Source organism: Empidonax traillii, unplaced genomic scaffold (genome assembly GCF_003031625.1).
Source record: "Empidonax traillii isolate 1590-97213 ecotype Southwest subspecies unplaced genomic scaffold, ASM303162v1 scaffold358:size917415, whole genome shotgun sequence".
In the NCBI taxonomy this organism is placed as follows: Eukaryota; Metazoa; Chordata; class Aves; order Passeriformes; family Tyrannidae; genus Empidonax; species Empidonax traillii.
In genome coordinates, this window is record NW_020955551.1 from 93333 (window position 1) to 111477 (window position 18145).

General features: G+C 39.6%; 1 protein-coding gene across 1 annotated transcript in view; it reads right to left on the minus strand.

The window, feature by feature from the left end:
• LOC114061783 (inactive N-acetylated-alpha-linked acidic dipeptidase-like protein 2) overlaps positions 1-18145 on the minus strand; it is a gene marked incomplete at its 3' end in the record, with an annotated part of 189836 nt that overhangs the window by 89676 nt on the left and 82015 nt on the right. The window contains exon 2 of the mRNA XM_027892563.1: positions 5763-6264. Coding sequence (XP_027748364.1) covers positions 5763-6264 — 502 coding nt within the window. The remainder of the gene's footprint in view (positions 1-5762; positions 6265-18145) is intronic.

An 18145-nucleotide genomic window follows, 5' to 3' on the forward strand; every position in this document is an offset into this window, starting at 1 on the left:
CAAAAGACACCTCCCCGTGTTCTCAGAGCCATTCTCTGCTGGGCAGGGAGCAGGAGGATAAGCGGGAACTTTCCCTTGTTTGACATTACTCTTATCTCCTTTCAAAGGGGGCTTTGTACTTATAAATACACATTCAAAATTATCATGTGAATGAAGAGAATCCCAAGTGATTCCACAGTGAGGGAATGAAATAAATCTACTGAGCTCACTTAGCTGCCAGTTACCCAGGAACACGCCACCATCCATTCCTGAAGATGCAGGAGGCACAACTTCAGGCTCAGCCTAACTAGGTTTAATACTTGCTTATATAATACAATAAATACCTAACATACAGGAGGGAAAGGACGAGTTCCCACTGAGATTTGCTTTTTGCAGAGCATTTTTCAGCTGCTGGCATGACAAAAACCGGAATTGGGTTGCGTGCAAGGGACACTAAGACTACAGATCTGACCCTAAGTGAAGTGAGCAGCAGCCTAGGCCAGCACACTCTGCCACCAGCCATGGGGTGGTCAGAGGGGGCTGTTAATTAACAGTAGCTGTTAACAGGAATAGGGACAAATGGGTCTTTCCCAAGGGGAGCAGTCACCAGCGCTCTCCTTCCTCTCCACACATCCCTCTCCCTTAGAAGCCAAGGCTCCGCTCCTGATGTGATTTCTCATCCCTGGGGAAAAGGTAATTTCGCCAAGCAGCAGCCTGTAAATTTAATTCAGTCCAAACCTCCAGAATTCAAACTTTCTGAGAAGTTCTAAGCTCTCTTTGCTCCTCAGATACGTGTTTCTCACAAACCTGAGGAGAAGGTTTGAAGCTCCAAGGTTTTATCAGTGCTGATTACAACTGATCAGGGACAAGACACACTTGGGCATGGAAGTTTCTCGCTTCACTTAAAGAAAATAACAAGCCAACTCCTCTTCTCAGTGCACAGGCACTTTTGTTTTTCAGCCATGACTGCAAAGGAGAGTTGCTGCTGCCTGCCCTCCCAAGCCCTTTGAAGAATTAATCTTAAGTTATGGCTGGCAACAGGCACCAATGGCAAATCAATTCTTGCCAGAGATGGATTTGGGAGATTCTGCAGGTGATATTACCTGCTGGAATAAGGAACAGATATGTCTCTAAAGGACAGTTAGTTACATCTACAGGTATTACGAAGGGATTTAAACCTCCCTATTGCTTGAGGGGGGGGAAAAATGATAGTGAAGAAAACATTTGAGTGAGAACATACAAGATGAAAAGCAGAGGTGAAATGTAGGAGCTGCTTTATAGACTGGTTGGAGAGCAAAGCAAAGACACTTTTCTCTGTGCCCCCTCCCAGTTTTAATAACGGGAAAATGTATTCAAGAAACTGTGAATCTAATAGTAACCAGATTGGTGAGAGGAATTACTGAGTAAAGTAGAATAAGGCTGCAAGAATTTTAAAAATGAAGAGTAAATTGCCTGATCTGACAAACAATGTATAACTAGAGTTATCATTGACATTGACACAACTGCCTTTTTTTTTTTCCTTACTATTCAACAAGAATCTTTGTTTATCCATTTAAACCCAAAATAATAACCCTAAAAAGTTATGATACCCCACATTCTCCAAATAAACTAGGGTAGTTTCATTTTTACCTGGTTTTGGAGCAACACAACTGAAATAATTTCTTATAAAATAAAACCACCATTTTTCATATTTCCCCTACTGAAATGCTCAATAAAGAACATTTAAAGAAGTTAAAGATAAAATGCAATATATATATTTTTAGAAAAATATGCCAAAGTGGATAATAGTGGTAATTATAATCTCAGAGGTCTTTGATAAGTGCATTTCTGCTACTTTTTGTGCTTTTATTGCCCTGTCCCTTTAGACTTGCTTAATAATATTAAACTCAAATCTTATGAAAACACTCAAAGTTCAACTGCACAAAACTCAAATGTTTACCATTTTACCCTGAATCTGTCAGATATGTAGCAACAGAATAAACATGCACTTCTTAAGCATCCCCCTTTTTATCCAGGGTGAGAAGGAAAAACCAGCTGAATTTTCAAAAGCACTTAAGCGATATCAGAAATCTAAACGCCATTTTAAAAAGTAGCTTTAAAAAGTCAGATTTCATCGAGAATTGTGAAGTTTTTTTTTTCATTGCAAGTCTCCTTCTGAGATTTCAACCAGCACGCTTAGCAAAATCACCGGGTGTTCCTGTGTTTTTCCAAGTCTGCCTCTCACGACCTTCAGCATTTATTATAAACTGTAGAGACTTCCACATCTAAAAGCGTTCATCACTTTGGAAAACAGGACCTTTCCTAGTCCAGTGATTGTACTCTAGAGCTGCAGACACATTTCTCAGGGAACAGGATGCGGGCTCAAAGCACAGATGACGACTCTCCAGCTCTGCCCTCTTGACATGCTCTCTCTGAAAGGGCTCTGAGACCTCAGTCTTGCCATGGAGTCTCAGCCCAGCTGTCCCAGGAGATAACCTGCTCTCAGCCTATCAATTTTACCAGCTTTATCCATCTGGTTTGTCCTGGTAAGTTCTACTGGTTATGGATATAAATTTAAACAGCCCCTGAAGTACTCTGTGTTTCAGCTTCCACTTTGTCTCTTTTGGGTGTGGGATTTATGCCCTTTTTCACATTCACCCTGAAGGTGTGTGGGAGCCAAGTTACACCAGACTCAAACTAAAATCTTTTCATATATCTTTGAAAAAAAAACTGGGAGAAGTCATATTGATGGCACAGACAGATATAGTTACTGGATTCCTATCAGCCCAGTGATGTTTGCAGAATTATATCTGGTTTTACCAGTTCTGAATCTGCCTGTATTATGGAGCAGGTTATGTTATAAATATTTATCTGAGCAAATCTAGTATTCACACTGCTAAATCATTAGATTTACTGATTGAGCCCCCTATTAACAATATTTGTACCAATTTTTGCCAGCATGTAAAACGCACCTCCCACAACTTAACACCTCTTGAAACCCCTGAAACATCAGGAGTAATCTGATTCCAACTTTTTTACTGTCAAACACTGCAACAGGGGGCAGGGGAAGTGTTCAGAAAGGCTTACAGAGATAATGTTTACTTAGGCTGTATCATTGATTAGGAAACGTGGCCAAGACCAGTAATTACAACCGCGCTAAATTGCACGGAAATTCTGTAACACTGACATTCCACGGGAAGCAAGGTGCAAAGCTGAAGGAATAAAAGCCACCACTGAGTTTTCTTACCTAATGATTTCCAGTGTGTCTGCTGGGAAAAATGCTTATCGTGGACCTGGCTGATGTAGACAGCCAGTATGTGCCTGACAGAGGAGCTGCACATCAGCTCCCACCAAGAGCCTCCAGTGGAGAAGCTGGACAAGAACATTAACCCAGCACTTCCAAGACATCCACACGCCTTTTAAATCCCTCCAGGGATGGGGACTAAACCATTTCCCTGGGCAGCAATGATCCTCCATTCCTAACATGGATTGGTAAGACAGGCTTCATTCAGCTCACACAGAATCCAGTCCAAATCTCGACAAAAGCAACACAAGTCCACTGGTGCACTTCTGTCAGCCCTTTAGAAGCCCAGAGGGTCCCAATCCTCAAAGTTTCTTTTGACCATAAGCAGATTTCACCCCCATTGGGGTGAATGACTCCCATCCAGGCCTGCAAGCACACTGAGGTGACGTCTGCTTGGACAATATGATTGGCACCTCCGTCTTTTAAACAGGTTTTTTTTCTTCCCCCTAAATCCTTTCTCAGGACTGTTAGCAAAATTCCTTACCATTACTGAGTCTAATCTAAGCAGTAAAGAAAGAAAATTAAATTAATGTCATGCTCAATAACATGTAGAATAGAAATTGCAAGCTAAGCAGCTGCCACTAATTCCTAGTAACTCAAAGTATTATATTGAAAGAAGTTTTCCAATAACATATATTGATTTTGTCAGGTTTGTTTTGTTTTTTGGTTTTTGTTTTTGTTTTACCCAAGCAACATATGTTGCATGTTCTGTACTTGTGGGGCTCAACACACACAGGTTTCATCGCAGTATCTCTGACTTTTGCCAAAATGATGTTGAAGGAAAGCAACTTAAAACAACATGGGATAAAGTCTGTCTCAGGTCAAAATGTTTGGTTAAGAAAAACCTTGCGGGTAACGCAGTGTACTAAAAGCATTAATTATATATTTATATATAGAATTGATAGGCAGTTGAATTGATGCTTGACCACAGTTACTGAAATCATGCCATTAAATAGAAAACAATTACTAAGAATTATGTAAAAGGATAGCAATTATAGAAGTTTTTTAAGTTCCAAAGTATTCATATAATTCATTTCACTTAAAGTCCAGATTCTCACTAATATCCTAATAGCAAGTTGAAATCGTTTGACAAATGATGAAGAGCTTGAAAAGGGATGTTTTTAAACCACTCTTTGAAATAATAAAATGGCAAGCAATTCCCAGTCCCCAAAGACAAAGTATTATCCTGAGTTTGACAGGCATGTCAGCAATTTGCTGTAATTTGTGTAATACCCAATCTTAAGGCTTAGTTTATTCCAATACTTTCGTCATGACTAAGCCTAATGACAGAATTCAGTTCAATCGACTCTCTGAAAAGACCAAGAACCTAATTTTTTACATTAAAAGAAAAAAAAAAAAAATCAGTGTTTTTCATCACCTGTACCCTTTCCCATTATGAAAATAATTAGTCTGTATAGAGTCAGTTCAGCACATGAAAACTGACATGAAATGCTGAATATTTATTTTTTCCCTTGAATTTTTTAATAGTGTTGGCTCAAAAACACTGTATTAACCATTTCAGGATTTAAGACTTGATTTCGCAGACACAATAAAAGACAATATCGTTAGAACACTCCTGTGGTTACTTTCAGTGTATTTCTGATCTATTTAGGAATACCACTTCGGATGACCATGACAACAGGTCTGTAAGTTCTGCTGCTTCTGAACTGGTACTGATCAAAAAATCTGCGATGCATTGCCTTTATAGTGAAAAAGGAACTTTCCATTCCAGAAGCCAAAATAAGCTCCTCTACCCCCTCATATAACTTTCAAAAGTTGGCAGGAAAACCTAGTTTCTTCCACACTCACTGCTAGAGAAACGTGATTATACTCTAATATGAACATGCTATATAAACTTTCAAAGCAGTGAAAAGATTCCACATGAAAAAAAAAAATCAAAACCCAGGCATTAGATATTTAACAATAATTTATATTCTTAAAACAGATTATAAAGAATAAAAAATAACAAATTGTGGTCTTTCAGAGTGCAGGGGTCAATTTTTTCATCATAAACCACCACAGACTAAAGGTTCAATCCACCATTTAGATAAAAGCACAAGCCAGGTTTCATTTTTGTGCCAAAAATTACTCAAGGATTTCTTAAAGCACAAAATATTACAAAACATCATATAAACCTTGCTTTTCAACAGTGTTATTTGGCAATCAGTTTGACCTAGGACAGCTGTTCTATTGTCTATATTTCTATTCACTTATTTCAATTCGTGTACATTAAAGATAATAACATATTTAGAAATAGAACATTACTAAAGCAAAACTATTGTGATTAACACAAATTTACGTTATTAAAAATTCCACTACACCTTTGTACATGAGTAAATTCCAATAGTTTTGTTAAGAAAGCTTCCCAAGCATGATGTGATACTGGACATGAAGAAAAAGTCAAGGTTTGTAAAACTGATTCCACAGAAAACAAATCACATTAAGTCTTAACACTGGCACCTGATTGCATTTAGACAAATAAACATCTCAAGGTACTTACCTGTAAATCTGCTGAATATTTTCAGCTTTGATTTCCTTGAGAATTTCATGGTAGATATGAGGATTATTTGGTTCTTGAGATGCTGGGGGAGAAGGGCATTTCTTGTGTGCATAATATCCTATCACGATTCCAAAAATAAATAAAATCAAGGCAGTGCAAAATACTTTCAGTATCCGAACAAAACTGCAGCGGTTGCTCTTTGGTGCCTGTCTCGTGTAGTGGGAGATGTACTCAGGGTCTTCCTGAAGCCTCTGGAATCTTCCCTTGGGAGAAGATGAAGCCTGGATGGGCTCGAGATCAAGGTCAGGGCTCTGTGAGTTCCCCAGGTGATGCTGGGCTGCACCATCAAGTCGGAAATGGTCAAAGCCGGGCTCCTCCAGCTCTTTTTCCATGTCCCATTCCAGTTCCAGCGCTGTGGCTTGGAGCTCATCGTTGTCAAGGTATGGAGAGTGCCCCTGTGCCCTCTGGTCTGCGTTCACTTTGTGATAGGCCATCTTTTTATCTACTAGAACAAAATTAAAAAAAAAAAAAAAACACACAAATGTTTGTTTCCACACACAAACATAAATAATATACTTATTCATCATAAATGTGGGAGAACTAAATATAGACAATAAAAAGTAAACACTGGGTTCTCAGTATTTCACTTCCCCCATTTCCATCATCCTGTCTTCTTTTGTAGGATCAGCAGTCCATGAACACCATCAGTGGGGAGAGAAGATATTTAAGAGAACATATTGTAGGAATGTGAATAAAGGGAATTTACAAGTGCCAATGGCAAACCACAGAAGTTATCCAATTATTTTGTCAGTCCTCGAGATAATATTAAAAAATTGAGTGAAGGCACAGAGTTTCCAAAACAATTATTTGTTACCTGAAAGTAATTTTAAAGCTTAACAACTGTGTGTGTATCAATTTGATTTCACACACCGTTCAAAATAATGCTGCTAAAATAAAGTAGAAAAATTAGAAATAATATAAAATGCCTGATGTGATTCTAAACGCAAGGAAATGACAAGCTAAAGAAATTTCAGGGTGACACTGTACTTACACATCAATAAAAGCCTTCCATTTAGATGGAGCATTCTATTATTTATAGGTATTTTAAATGCATGGTTCCTGAATGACTGATGAATTTACTTAGAAATTGTCCCAGCTGTTTTGCTCCACTTATTTTTCCCATTTTAATGAATCAAAAGCACTGCCAGGTAAGTATTTGTAACAAAATCGCTCCTTTAATAGCAAGGCATAACTGTGGCACTTCCAGATATTTCTGTGGAAGTAGAAGCCTCTAAAGAGAACTCTGACCTCCAGTACCAACACTCAAAGTCAATTTTCAACAAATCATTTTTTAACAGACTGCAACAACAGGGTGCCTTCCCCTCCATGCTTTGACAACAGCCATTCCAACACATAAGCATCTGTAATTCTGGGCTTTCCAAACATCAGACTCACTTCTCAATTAGAATAAAACGAAGATAAAGATATTAAACCTCTCACAGTGATGAATACTAGACTGACACCTACAACACTATATTATCCCTCCATTTTTATGCTTTAAGGCGTTTTCACTCCTCAAGACTTACCTCAAGATAACATTACTGAAGCCACATAACAGATGAACCAACTCTACTGGCAAAGTAGAATTTCAGCTTTTTGAAGCCCTCTGAAGAGTGCAAAGTGTTAGCAAGCTCTGATATAATGAAACAGCCTATTGTCCACTGAAAGGCTATCTGGCTCTATACAATAGCAATTTACAGATCCTATTTTCCCTGTACAGCCATATAAATATCCCTGGCCTATAACTGTCAGGTAGCCCAGGAACAGCCAGGAGAGCCCACACGCTCCGAGTGGAGCTATTGCAGCCACTCGGCAAATCAATTCTCCACCTGCAGTCCAAACTCTTCTATATGCAGTGTGAGCAACAGAGTTTGGAGTGATCTCAACTAAAGCCTCTTAAATTAGCGGGAAGGTCTGCATTACTTATTTAAATAACGATAACAAATTTGGTCTTTAAATTCCAGCTGAGTCAACAAATGGTTTACACCTGCAAAGCCTTTGTGGCTGACCTTTGCAGACTTTGTTAGCCCAGCCCTCAGGTTTGTGAAGGATCCTCTGAGCTGCAGCTTTACTATCCCCACAGTTGTGCATCACCTCAAGATTTCTCAAGGGAGCACTCTGTCTCCTTATCCAGGTTGTTAAGGAAGACATTTAGTAATGCCAGCCCCAGAACTGATCCTTGGTGCACTAAGCTTCTTGTCAAGCACCAGCTGGACATAAAATGATGTATTAATGTTCTCTGGAAAACTGAGCTAACTAATTTTCAAGCTATTTATCTGCCCTTTCACTCTCTCCTCTTTTGCTAGTGCAGGGATTAATTTGCAAACCAATGAGAGATCGCTACTAGATAATATCAACTGCCCAACAACCTCATCTTTTCAACTCCATTTCATACTGCTCTTTATTGGAAGTTAAAGACCAGTGTTTTGTCCTTTAAAGCAGAACAAATTATTACTGCATTCCATAAATATATTATTTTTGACTCTAGAATTCCTAGTCATTTAACAAACTGTTTTAGCCAAATAAGTAAATCCTTAGCAGATTAGTATTGTAATAGCCATAAAACAGGAATTAAGGCAGTTTTTCAGATGCAGTTTCATGGCTAATATTAATCTTGCTGAGCTTAAAAATGTTGACCATTGCCTAACTGTGGTAGTTAGGTTTTCCCTGTATTTATGACATTTTAAAAATGTATGTTATTGTTCAATGGAGTGTATTAATAAAGGGTATTTAAATCTACACATAAGTGCATAATAAAAATCCATATGAAATTTCTTCGAATGGTTGTTAATGCAGACGGGCAGTAACCACATTCCACAGCTTAGTATCTCAGCAATTCCATTTTCATTCAAAGCACCAAAACCAGTAACCTCACTTCAGAAAAAAAACAAAAAAAACCAAAAAACCAACCAAACAAACAAAAACCAAAACCACGCACACAACTAAATGAACTAAAAATTAAAAATCAATATTCAATTCAGTTTTATATTTGAAACCAGTCTTTGGAGTACGGGATCTTATTAGCAACGTGTGTCCTTTAGTTAAAGAACGCAAGAGTAGCTGCAGTGAACAACTTCACTTTTTCTACTGATATTTCTAAGTTCATTACTTGAGTGTAAGGACACAGCACAACTTGCCCCAAAGTATCTGAGATCAGGGCCCACAGTGTATTTAACCACATTAACAGAAAAGGGTCTCCTGCTTCTCAAGGCTCAAGCCATTTGTGCCACGTAAACCACAGTATTGGTTCTGTTTACTACTGGGTATTTAGCTGTTTAAGGAAGTAGGCATGACTTAAAGACTAGATAATAAATGCAGTTTTGGGTGGAAATTAGAAGGATAAAGAAAACACTACATAGTGATTTGGAAAAAAAAAAAATTGACACTAGAAATATGGAAAAAATTTTGAAGTCAACAAAAAGCACTACAATACCCTGGTTCATTCTTCTCTATAACACAGACCATAAAATGAACATATTTCTGAAAGACATTTTTGAAAACTTCAGGAGATAGAAAATTCATCCCATCTGCCAGCAAGCTGTTTCAACATTTAATTGTTGTTAAATACATGTTTTATTATAAAGATAAAAGAGCAACTGCAAAACGCCAGAAGTCTGAATATGCACCGAGTGAGCTTTAAAGCCATTCTATAGGGACAGCAAAGGGGATCATAAACTCTGGAATACTGGACAGAGCCAAGCTGATTACCAATAAAGCTGATGTGCATTTCTATACTTCCACTGATTTGTGGGGAGAATGTTTATCGAGAGGTATCAAACCAAACCTAAATATCCTTTCAATTAACCATCCCCAAGGAATCAGGGAAGTCAGCTTTATCAGATCATTATTGCCTTAACAAGACCATTTCAAAACTATCTACCTGTTCTCTGACCTTAAAAAATAATGCATTTACATCCTGATAGGTGCATCTTGTTTTGAAACCACCAGAAACTTCTTTTTTGACAGCTTTCCTACTGTTTAAAAACTACACAATAAGGTCGACAATGAAACGTCCTGCATCTGCAGCACTGCCACTCTCCGATGCCTCCACAAGAGAAAGGTCAGCTTATACAAACATTTTATGAAAACAACAAGGAAAGAGCAATATGAATAGGCCACAGTAAATTCTTTGTGACTGGTGCTGCAGTTGTTAAATCCAGTCCATAAACAGCTGGGACAATCAGCAGGCTCATGCACAGCAGGGAGCGTGGCAAGTGTCAATGTGCTGCCCCCAGAGAATCCTTCTTGGGCCATTTAGTGTTCATTACTGAAAAGGCAAACTTCACCCAGCAACTGTACTAAAGGCATTGCAGCCTCTTCGTGTAGTTATGGAACGTGAAATCCAGGCTTGTTGGCTCTTCTCATTTTAAGGGCTCTTTCATTTTTAGTTTCTCCTCAGTATCTTCTACACTGACTGCCTTTCTTGTAAGTCCTTGCAATCTCTTTGTGTCTAGGTAAACCCCTGAAGTAGATATAATGTCACCTGCTTAAAGCTGTAGTTTATCACGGAACTCAACACCCACTGCACTTACAAGTCTTTAAAGTATATATGACAACAATTTAGTACTTTGCTAAACGAGATGATGCCAAGTTTCAGGCCCAGACAAATTTCTTTAGAGTTGTAAATCCCTGACAAAAGTTGTTTGCAGAAAAGATTATGATGCCCTTGTCAACAGCAAGGTTACACTACCCCGTAATTCAAAAAATAATGTGATATTTCCATCACCACTGCCCTAATTTCCTGCAGTAATGATTTCTCCCTTCCCTCACGTTTGGGATATGGGCTTGGCAACCAGATCAGTTACAGCAGGACAATTAAATACCTTGTCACTCCACACAGCCACCATATAAAAACAAATGACAAAACTCACCAGTTGCTCACATTTCACTGGAGATGAACCCAACCTGAAAGACCAAGCAGAGTGATAGCAGAAGACAGAATAGAGAGATCAGACTGGAGTAAGAAGGTCTGTAGAACTCAGCCAAATAGAGCCTAAGTTGTCCCTTCATTAATAAGTGCTTTTTTGCACACATAAATGTTGTGGAATATTTAACTTCTTCAAAATCTCTCACCCATTTTATTATTTCATGAACAGCCATGTGGACTGGGATAGAATTAACATCAACACAAAGGATGACCCCATGACAAGAAGAGGGTCCATACTACACCTTGATTGATTAAGACTTGTGCACAATAATTTCCAGCTGGAACAAGAGTTAACGTGCCTGGGATCAAACATATCAGCCACCTGAGCTATAATATCCTGGACCACCCAGATTTGCATAGGTACATGGATGTATTTGCCTGCTGCCTTTTCAGAACCTCTGAATTCCTGGGACTCAGAGAAAGAAGAATTCCTGGGAAGCTCCTTCTTCCCAGCAAACAACTATCACATAAAGATGAGGCAGCTTTGGCTCGTCTCTAATATGCAGGGCATGTATTACTAACATAGATCTTTTCCATTCTCAGGCATGTTTAGTTTGCAAATACCTATTTGCCTGAAACAAAAGTCAGAAATATTTACTGAACTTATAGGAGCTAACAGCATCTGTGATATATGCAGAGCCTACCTAGGAGGTTTATTAAAACTGCAGTGTAATCAGATCAGTATAAATGGCTCTGTTGCAGAGTCTGTGCATTTCTTGTGGTACGTGCTGTGCTGCTGCCTTTGCTCTGCTTCCAGAACAGCTTTTCCCTCCCATTAGGGTGGGGACCAGCTCAGTTTTCTTGCTGTTCCCTCTTTACCACGCTCATTTGCAAACATCAGAACATTGATCCCAAACAAGGCAAGAGAAGCCCCAACCACAGTCACACTCCATTTCCTCAGTCCATGAATTAATCACTCATCTTTCCTTTGGATTCAATGCTTAGATCCCACTATTCTCCTTGGGAAGGGCACTGGGTAGGGTTGCAGTGCTTCTAAAAGCAAAGAAGCGGATGCAGAAACAGAAGTTCCAGCACTAGGAGAGATGAGTTGTGTATGTGCATTAACACATTGTTCTTAAACAAGGTCTAAGGGAAAGAAATGACACCCCACATCTTTGCTCACTGGCACTAGACCCCAGCCCCACCACCAAGCTCCTCCTGCCTCAACCACCTCCTCGCAATTTACATTCCCACACCTCTGCCTGAACTCCTGTCCATCCCCATTGTAAGCACACTGGGCCCTGCTCCTCCAGAGTGGCCTTGCCCTTCCCCCTCCATCCCAAAGCCCCTCAACTTCCTTCTTCCCTGTTGCTTCAATGCAATGCCACTCCAGCATCTCTTCCTTGGTGTCCCCAGAGAATCACAGGAGCCGATGGGGTGGGGAAAGCCCATCTGACACCAAGGATCCCTCAGCAAAAAAAACACCTGAGTTTTGTCCCTGATTCAAATTTCAGGGACTTGCAGACACGACGCAGTAACAACAAACAAAATGCACTCAGAAGGAAATGCAGAAAGAATGTTTCCTGCAAAACAAGCCACTTAAGGCATGTGTTTCACCCAGTCCCTCACACAGTTTGGTCGACCCTGCAGCCACCACCAAGTCTTGGATGAAACTTCCTGTTGGGCCCCTTTGCCCCCTCCCACCCAACGTGGGATGGTCAGCAGCAACCCCCTCTTCTTGGAGATCCAACAACCCACCCAAAGTTGCTCGTCCAACACATCAGCCTTTCCCTTTCCCCATTTCTCCTCACACCAACTTCCTGTACACCAACCTAATATTCAGTTTGCCTGCATATGTATTTTATCCAAATTCAAATTTTCATCAATAATACATTTTGCATTACATTTCCCCAGACATCATAATTGGTTCCGAAAGAAATAAAATACAAAGCTTTGCCAGGACAAAAACTCTTATTGAGGCTTTTGAATTTAAGCTTATAGTTGAATGTGATGTGAAATAAAATTATTGTAAATGGTGTTTAACTTGAAAATGCTGACAGCAATATCTGTAGTAACAGGCCATAGCAGTTCTTAAGAAAGTTAATTTTATATGACTCATTTCTGCTTTGGAAATTTTTACATTGCCAGTCTTTGGTTTGGGCACATTTCACTTTGATTTTTTTCAATCTCTTTTTCCTCTTTAATTAAAGCGAATCATATTTAAACTATTATAAAAAATTAAGTAATTTAAACTTGGAAAATTCGGAAACTGTACACTTACAAGCCACTACATGGCAAGGAAGTGTGCTAATGGGAACCTGCTATACTTCAAAAGGTACAAAGCCACATTGCAAAATACAATGTGATTTCAACCCACGCCTTAGAAAGAACAAAAACCCCCAATCAAAACAAAAAACCCCAACACCACAACCAGCCAACAACAACATAAACACCACCCCACTTCCCTCCCCCCAAAAAAACCCAACAACAACCACAAAACCCCGCCAAGTAAATGAACAAAACAAACCCAAATAGTCGCTTTTATGGATAAGCTACAAACAGGAATCTGGCCTCACCATGCATATCAACTCCATTCCTGATTTTAACTATGATTGACAAAATCCAGCAATGAAAACATTAACACAGAAAACCCAAACAAACCATACCAAACCAAAAACCACAACCCACTATCAAACAGGGAAGACTCCGGAGCACCTGGGAATAAATATTATCTAAAACCTAATCCAAAGACTGGGTCCAAAGATTGCATCCAGATGATTCCTGAATATCTCCAGTGAGAAGACTCCACAACTTCTCTCGGCAATCTGTTCCAGGGCTCTGGTTTTTCAGAGCTCAGAATCAATTTCACAAACTTATCTGGTTAGAGAAGACAAATCTTCCTATTAGTAATAACTGCAAATGGAATCAGAGATACACAGGACATATGAAGCCCTAGAGTCTCATGTCAAGAGTAATTTTTTCATAAAACCAGATTTCAAATGATATATTTAAAAAACTGACACATACACAAAAATGTTCATGTTGTCACCATCTTGAGGTATTTTACCTTGCTGTAAAAAATAGGTCACTACTTATAAAAAAACCAATTAAATCCCTACTTAGCAATATATTTTCTTTCTCAGTGGGGTTTTACTGAGTTTTATCAAGTTCAACAATGACAGAGGGTCCTTAAAAATAATATATTATGGAGCTGAAGATGGCAACATTTACAATTTAGCTTTATTGGAATTTTACTATATTTTGATAGACGACAGCTTTAATGATTCTGTGCATGGTTTATGGCAGAAAACAGAGTAAGGCAGTAACATAATTTTCTGCTTTTTTTCAACGATCTGTATCCAAAGAATTCAGAAAACAAGCAAGTGTACTTCATAATCACGCCAAATTTATTTTCTGGGTGAACTCTCAAATGTTAAAGCTCAAGTACACAGAGTGATGTTGCCATGGCAACTGCTACTGCAACCCAAGATGGGCCCATGTTTATGAAAGCACATTTCTGTACCCGTGAACACACGCCAGGGCACAGCCACACTCCACTCCTGTCAGAAGGCAATCGAGCCATCCGCGCGTTATCGGCCCCGATGCCGCTCCTGGCAAGGCAAGGGGGGCATGCACTGAAGCCATTAAGCTGCAACAACCCTGCACGTGTTATATGCAATCACAGGCTCACAGAATTTTCTTAGGCTGGAAAAGATCTTGAAGATCAGCGAGTCCAACCCTTCCCCCAGCACTGCCAAGGCCGCCACTGAGCCACATCCCCAAGTGCCACATCTACACGTCTTGTAAGAACCTCCAGGGGTGCTGACTCCACCACTTCTCTGTGCAGCCTGTGCCAGGGACTGACAGCACTTTCAGTGAAGAAATTTTACCTCATATCTAACCCAAACTTCCTCTGGTGCAGCTCGAGGCCATTTCCTCTTGTCTTACCTCTAGTTACCTGAGAGAAGGGACCAACCCCACCTCACTAAAGTCTCCTTTCAGGTAACTGTACAAAGTGACAAGGTCTCCCTGAGCCTCCTTTTCTCCAGGCTAAGCAACCCCAGCTCCTTCAGCTGTGCCTTATAAGACTTGTTTACTCCTGTTCGTAGGACCTAAATGAGGAAACTTTAATTTGCCCTAAGAGGTAATATCAGAAGATTGAGTGTTGCTATAGCTATAGGCGGGGTGGAGCAGTAATATGTTTGGTGTCCTTTGACCTTTTTTTTTTCTAAATCTCCACTGAAATAAGCTGTCAAGTTTGAGAAATGTCAGAGTTTGGTCATTTGAGTCTGCCTGGAGGTGCAATTTTGCATGGTGTACAATTCCTGTGAATTTATCAGAACATGTTTTTTCACACATAGTCAACATGGTGTGACATTCAGCATCCTGAATCTGCCGATGTCTACACGCTGAAATGAGTTTATGATTTCTCTTACAAAGAAAAGCCAAAGTGTGTTAGTTCAGGTCAGCAAAGGAATCCTCAGTAGATTTCTGAGGATAAACATTAAAGGAAGCATCCCTTTCTTTCTGCTGCTTCCTCTGCATACCTATGTGACAGCACTGCTGCCTTTCCACACCAGCCAGCACTGAGTTCAGTGCGGAAGCATCTTAAAACTGATTTCTTTTTTTAGTTAGCACTCACTCTGCAATCAGATTTAACATCTGTGATGAAGTACCTCTGTATTTAAAGCTCCATGTATCAGTAACATACACGCTTTCAGTAGTTTCCCAGAAAAATTTTACACCTTCCTTCTGGAAGTCACAAAAAGCAGCGAGATCTGATGTGTTTGCAGCCAAGTCCTACCCAACTGTGACCACACACTTGGGAAAAGAGGCACAACTGCTTAGCCTTTGGCTTTATCTTCAGCCTCCCTTTGGTGGTTTCCCAACCATCATTTAGGGAAATCTCTCAGCCTTGTTGAGGTGTATGAAGATGAGGGTATTACATGAAATAAGCTGGAGAAATCTATTATCTGCAAGACTACCTCAATTCTCAATCAACTATCTCAGCCTGCTCTAGTCACTTTTGACACCTACTAGTTGACAGTCAAATATTTATATATGCAGAATTTATCACAGATTGCCAGTAGACTGAACTGGTTAATACTGTTAGTCTGTAGACATTTCTTAAGGAATAATTTCTTTAAAAGTAACCATAATACTTCTTGACCACTAACTAAGCAGCCTTGGAGAGGAGCATAATACACACCTCACAATCTAAAATAAACACATCAGCTTCTTTAGAGGAAAAACTTCTCATAAACCTTCTTTTAGACTTGGCCTGGGTTATGCATAGCTATTAGAGCTTAAATTGTTTATGCTGTAGAACTTTTTGATTTAGAGACATTAGCAGTTGAAGATAAGCAAAGTGTGCATTATAAAAAGAACAAAGAGGACATATTCAAGAAGCATATAGCTTAGTACACAGAGATAAAGTAGGCTATAAACTATATAACTGATGCTTAAAGGTATTTCAGCAATTCCCATCGAAAGCAGGAATTGTGCATGAACAGAAGGGCTGATGGTTTCTGTTAATTCAGCTTTATATCACTGGCTAATGAGGGCTGATGATATTGTAAGATGCTGGATGCCCCTGTTCAGGTAAACACCCCATACAAGACAGTTAGTGATGTTTAGGAACTTTTCAACAGAGTAATGTTAATCTGAAAACAACAATCTCCTGATACCAAGAACATTAAATATCAAGTGCCACAGTACTGCAGCTGTGGGTGACCAGTCACTGAGCAGACTTTGCATAGCAGTTTAATATGTACCATTACTTCCTTTCCAATTTCCTTTAAAAAGCAACATTAATCCAAAATACTCCAAGGAGCAGCACGGAGAAGAAACTAAGCCCTGTCTTCCCTGCTTCCACCTATAAACCAGGACAGTATTCATGCCACAGCAGAACACCTTACAGCCACTTAAAAAGATAGGATGGTACATCAATTACAATACTTCACTTAATTCTGGAAAGTTACCCTGAAAAGTTGACAATTCACAGAACCACAGAAATGTTGGCTGGCAGCGACCTCACAGGGTCGCCTGCTCCAACCTCCCACGCAGAGCAGGACTGCTGCCAGGAACAGATCGAGTCGCCTCGTCCTTAAACTGAACTCATCAAGCATTCAATCAGAGCAAAAGGGTTCAATATGAACACAAATGTGTGCCATTTCACTCCCTTTTTTTTTTCTCTGCTGCTGATACATCTGTTTCTTAGTAAAAATAACATCAGTATGCAAAAATAAACCCCCTCAGACCTGTAATATAACCAGTCGTTAAAATTCATGCACCATTTCTGTTGAAAAAAAAAAAAAAAAAACAATACTGAAAAGAGATAGAATTGGAAAAAGAAATGAAAATCTTAACACACAGACATAGCAGCCATGGCATGAAAAATTCATTTCCATTAATGAGACGTGGTAGTCCCCAGGCCAGCGCCCTTTGTACGTGAACCATGTTAATCAGATTGTATGAGCATTTGCTGGAAACTCCTGGGATAGCAAGCAACTATAACTATAGAGCAAGCACAGCAGATTAGCAGCTTGCTAAAAACTGCTTGATTTGTAACCCTTGATGCACAGGAACGACGCAGGTTTCCTGCACCACTGAGAAATGAAGCATTTCGTTTACACGTCCCGTGTTTGTCGCAGCCTTTGACGAGATTTCCCCGTCACCAAAACGTGGACAAAAACACCCTTCTCAGTGGCACCTTTGTGTAAGAAAGCACAGAATGAACACACAAATAAGGCCTGGTGCCAGTTTAGGCTTGGTCACACATACTGCACAGTGCCTTGCTGTTGCTCTCCTACATCCCCCAAAAAAGCCTTTCAGTAACTGCAGCTGGGTTGGAGTGGGATGGAAACACAACTGTTTGCCCACAAGGACTCACTGCAGAAGCTCTGCAGGTTTGGACATGGAGAACATGTGGATTTACAGCAGGACCCAGTTTTGACCAAGCAGACTTTCCCTTTTTAAAATGTTTTATTTTATGAACTCTTTAGCCTAAAGGAGGAAACCAATCCGGCTTTAGGCTTTCCTCCCTTCATCTGGCAGTTAATACATTTAATTGCTTCCTCGTTTGGGCTTTATCTGTTGCATTTTCTCAGTGACAGAAGCAAATGGAAACTTGTGCTTCTTCAGACAGCTTCATTTTAAAAACATTGACTTTCAAGTAAAATTCAAAGTTACTGGATCCGTAAAGCTTTTCATTGATTTCATTCCCAACCTAATTTTAATCTCAGTCACCAGCTCTCACTGTTTGTGCAAAGCTGGGAACCACTAAGAAAACAGTGTTCTCAAAAAGTCACCCACCAAATGAAGGGAATCAATAAGCTGATTTCCAAAGACCAAAATCTGACAATATTAATGAAAATATTATTCATAACTGACTCTGAAAAGGACTCCAAGAAACATGCTGTTAGTGATTCTGAATAATACAGTCAAATTATTAAAT